Genomic DNA, 4,852 nt, shown 5'->3' on the forward strand with positions numbered 1-4,852 from the left:
GGGCGGCTCGGCGGGCGTGAGCACACCAGGAGTCAGGACAAGTCACACAGCGTATCACTGACACAAACGACAAGATGGCAAAGCCATCAGGGGCCACTTGAGCTATCTATAAATAAAGGTACATGTTATGAAAAAACAATCTAACTTTTCACAAATGTCCGTAAGGTAACTATTCTCCTAATCACCAGCGAGAGCACATCCCAGAACCGACAGTAAGAACACATCTGTGAGGCGCCGCAGCCCAACACTGGCCTCCCTCCTAGTTAACTCCTCCAGATGGTCAGGTAACTCAGGATTACGCTGAGCCAAAACAGCCAATGAGCCAAGTTCCTGGGTACTACACTGAAGGTCACTTCGAAGCACACAAAATCAACTTGAATTCGAGAATGTTGACAATTTAAGGCATAAGGAAAGGAAACAGAAGCAGCTTCTGGCCACTTAGTCTTCGCTGGCAGACCTTGCACTTGACCGCAATGAGCATAGAGGGGAAGCGGCAGAGCATGAACATCTTCAGGTGTATTTGTTTGTTGTAAAGGGTCATCATGCAGGGAGACCCGGGTAAGAGCACCACCTGCCCGCCGCAGGGGCCAGCGATGCTCACGAGGGGGCCTGGAAGGCAGCTCCCCGCTCCTGCTCCTGCCTTTTCCTCCCCGACCTCTCCCCTTTCCCTCTGCAGACTCAAACCCGCCGAGAAGCCCGGAACACGAGGAGCCTGCCGCCTCTGGCCAACGCCAGGGCCCAGCGGTGCTGATGGGAGCAGCCGGGCCACAAGGAGAAGCAGAAAGCATTTCGGAGCCACTGGCGAGGGTGCTGCTGGGGTTGGCCAAAGCACGAGAGTCTCTAGAATCAGGCTGGGGGTCAGCTTGCAAGCTGGGCAGGAGCCGGCTGTGGCCGCATGGCCCCGGGGCAGGAAACATGGAGGCCCGCGACAACCCATCGTTGCTGCAGGCATGTCCCTGTGCTTTGTTACCCCAAACGCTCTTGAGTTCGCTTTAGTGCCGTGTGGACGAGAACGGAGGGTGCGCGGCGGCTTCCTCAGATGTTGCTCAGGGGCCGCAGCTCTGGGCACGGCCAGGCCAGTCTGGAGCCCCATTCTCTGCAGCTTCGGTCTGCTTTCCACTCCGGGATGCAAAAGTTTTGATACTGCACAGCGCTCTCCCCCCAACTCCGCAGACAGAGGAGAGAGCACAGCTTCAGTGGCTATGCTTCTTTTGTGGGAAAAAAGTGTACTTGGTCGGATTAAACTCTTCCCAAATACGCTCGAATTCTTCCAGGAAAAGCCTCACGTACTCCTCATCCTCCATAATCAGGACGTTCTCTCTGTTGTTCTGAATGGCTTGCGTGGTCCAGTTGAGGGAGCCGGTGATCAGCACCTTCTTGTCCACGATGGCGAACTTGTGATGCATGTAGCCCAGGTCCTGGTCGTGTCGCACCTGGATGCCTGCGGAAAGGGCCAGTCAGCCTTCGCCACCACCTGCCACACCCCCGAGCCCACCCTCGCTAGCGGCTACGACTCTGCCTGTTTGCTTCTCATCTGGCAGGAAACGGGAAGCCGGTCCCCCTCGGACAGGTGGTGGGGGCAGCGCCAGATGGGACCAGCAGAGGAGGGAGGACCGAGGGGACAGGAGCAGGGGACACACGCAGACACTGATTTCACACAACCCGCCTTCCTGGGCAGACGACCCTGCCCGCACCAGCCCTGCAGTCTGGGGGAGGACTGCCCACCCCCACTGCTCCAGTACGACCCAGCCAGCACAGTCCTGTTGCTGGTTCCAGGACGAGCCGGCTCTGAATCCGGCCGGGGAACCAGAGCAACCGCCGGCGGGGCTTTCCTGCCTTTGACCTCCCGCCCTGCCCACTCCAGGACGGGAACGCCCCGGGAAACACCATGCACGCCAGGACTGCACCCCCCTGCAGACGGGGAGGGGGTGAGCTTTGAAGCAGGAGGACGGCAGGAGAAGCCAGGCCCTGGGTGCTTCGGGTGAGGGAGTTCAGTGGCACCGGGCCTACCTGCCAAGAAAACATGTTCTCCTTGGCTTTGCCTCTGTGGCTCACCGAAAAGCCAGTAATGGCCGCCTTTTGTTTTCCCGTTTGTCTCTCCCCTACTGTTTTCAGCCTCCCCTAGGGCAGGGCCTGTCTGTCCATCCCCTTCTGCATGGACCCTGGAATCATGCCAACCTCACTGACAAGCTATCTGCTCAGTGAACGAGACCATTAGAAATAGAACTTAAAAGAACAGTTTAAAATAGGCTGCTTTGCAACAGGGCCACCAGGCTTCACAAATAAAAATACAAGATGTCCAAATTAGAATGGGATATCAGATAAACAAATAATTTTTGAAAATAACTATGTCCCATGCAATATTTGGGACGTACACTAGAAATTATTCGTGGCTTATGTGAACTTCAAATTCATCTGGGGATTTTGCCCAGCAGCCCTGCCTTGAAACCCTCCTATCCCAGAGGACCCGGACACCACTCCTCACAGCCTCTAATCGACCCACCACAAAATCCTGTCAGCTCTACCTTCAAAACGGATCTTAATCTGACCATTTTGGGGGTGCCTGGGTGGTTCAGTCGGTCAAGTACCTGACTCTTGATTTTGGCTCACGTCTGATCTCAGGGTTGTGGGATCAAGCCTGAGTCAGGCTCCAGACTGGGCTTGGAGCCTACTAACATTCCCCCCACCTTTCCTTCTGCCCCCCCATATCTGACCATTTCTGCCCCTCTCCAAATTACCATAAGCTCTTCCATCCAGTGGGACGCCCAGCACACACTGTTACACTGAAGTTGAGGAGGAAATACAGAACTCACAGGTAGGCCCAGGATCTGAATTCAGACCCTCTTCAAAATCATTCCTACATCCCACTTCATCTGCCCCCACCCCAGAGGGAGAGAAAGGCCAGTTAGAGGTGTATGTCACCCCCGTTTTTTTGCAGATCGAGGAACAAGTTAACTGTTCACCAACTAAACATAACTGCACTTTTAGCATATTATTTTTATTCACTTCAAAAGCTTAGCATGAAATTCACTAGTGCAGTTAAAATGAAATGCCTTTTTCCTCCTGTAGCCCCCCCATTGTATTAGCCCTATCTTTGCCATCTTGGGGCACCTGTTCCCAAGCACACAGTCACTGAGAGTCTGCTAGCGGGCAGGCTTGACCCTTCATCTCCTCAGGACTGTCGCACTAGGCCACTGTCATTTCAGTCTGCAACAGTCAGAAACAGCTGGCCAGGCTGCATGCCCAGCTCTACCCACCATAGGCTTTCCCCAGTATCCCAAGGCCAACATGGATCATGAGAATGTGGGGAATCAAAGGAGCGTGGTGGCTTCCCCGGTGTCACTGGGCAGGCCCCCAGCCTCTGAGAACGCCCCAGATCTTCCTCCACCGGCTGGGGAACACACTCAGATATCCGCAGCACAGAAGCGCAACCACCGGGCTAGGGCAGGTGCTTTCTCCGGATGGCCCTGGAGTCCCTCCAGGATAGAACCAGCCCGACCTCACAAAGCCGCCATGGGACATAAAAGGGTCTCAACCATCCTCACACCCCTGTAGTATCCGCCTTTGACACTGCACCCTGGGTCAGGTCACGCGCCAGGTGGGGTGTGCTCCCCAGAGGGCTCTGTGAACCTGAGCTCCAAGCCTGGGTCCCAGCCTCTGCGGCCTGGCCTACCTGCCTTTCGGAGAAGGCCGATCTGCGAGCCGTTGAGAGCCATGTAGTCGCAGTCGGTGATGACCCGGATGCGCACCCCGCGCTGGTGCAGCAGCTGCACCGCACGGCCCAACTGCGGGCTGGAGAAGGCAAAGAGGCAGAGCTCCAGGCTGGCGCGGGCGGCCAACAAGGCGCGCAGCAGACGGCTGAGCGAGCTCTCGCCGTGGGGCAGGCTGCAGGGGCAGCCTGCTGGGGGCCCCGACGGCCCCTCACCGGGCGCCTGCAGCAGGGCCTCGGTGCAGGTCACCTGCGACGGGAAGAAGAGCACCTCGCGCCGCGGCGGCCTTCGCCGCTCTTGCCGGCGCCCGGCCCGCAGCCAGTGCAGCACGAAGGGCAGCGCCTCCAGGGCCAGCGCCAGACCCAAGGTCGCCACGGCCGCCACCTGCCAACGTAACCGCTCCATTCCGCCTCGGCCCGCCTCAGCCCGCGGCCCACCGCGCCTGCACTCCGGCGACCACGGACACCCGCCACCCCCCACCAACCGCTGCCCCAAACGCCGGCGTCCCCACCGACCACGTACGTGCGACGTCCTCCAACACGCACGCCACCCACCACGCATGCGCGCCCGGAGCGCCTCCCCGCCCATTGCGCCTGCGCCACCCCAGGCACGTGCGCCCTCCGTCCAAGCACCGCCCACCGGGCCTGCGCGCTCGCCAGCCACGTGCGCCCGACCTTCCCCTCTCCCCAAGCATACGCCACCCACCGCGCCTGCGCCTGCCTCCCAGTTGCACCTGCGCTCTGGGCCTACACAGTCAACGACCCCCCCCCCCGCCCCCACTGCATCTGCGTGCCTGCTGGTCACGTGCACCAGGCCCTGCCCTCCCAGCCCCACTGAGACCTGTGCACCCCGCGATCGACTCGACACCGCCCGCCACCCGCGGGGCCTGTGACAACCCAGGCCCTCCTCCCTTTGCGGGATGGTAGAGCAGGGCTGACCTCGCAGTTCACGCTTTCCCTTTTGCTCTGTACAGCCAGGCTGGGCTGACAGAAAGGCCTGGAAACACACTGAGAATGTCAAATAAGGAACACTTAGCCGGTGGTGGGGTTTGAACCCAAAGTGTCACAGACCGTGGCATGATGGGGATGGCCTAAGTCCAGCGTTAGGCCCCTTGTATTTCTACCGCCTTTCCCGGTACCAAC

General features: G+C 58.9%; 1 protein-coding gene across 1 annotated transcript; it reads right to left on the bottom strand.

Annotated features, from left to right (window-relative positions):
- Positions 1-1,193: 1,193 nt before the first annotated feature.
- PLD6 (phospholipase D family member 6) lies at positions 1,194-4,115 on the bottom strand (the record flags this gene model as incomplete). The annotated part of the gene is made up of 2 exons (XM_080827393.1): positions 1,194-1,441; positions 3,674-4,115. 2 exons carry the CDS (start codon positions 4,113-4,115, stop codon positions 1,194-1,196), a joined length of 690 nt encoding a protein of 229 aa, XP_080683519.1.
- Between the last annotated feature and the right edge of the window lie 737 nt (positions 4,116-4,852).

This window comes from Martes martes (genome assembly GCF_963455335.1).
Source record: "Martes martes genome assembly, chromosome: 16".
Taxonomy (NCBI): domain Eukaryota; kingdom Metazoa; phylum Chordata; class Mammalia; order Carnivora; family Mustelidae; genus Martes; species Martes martes.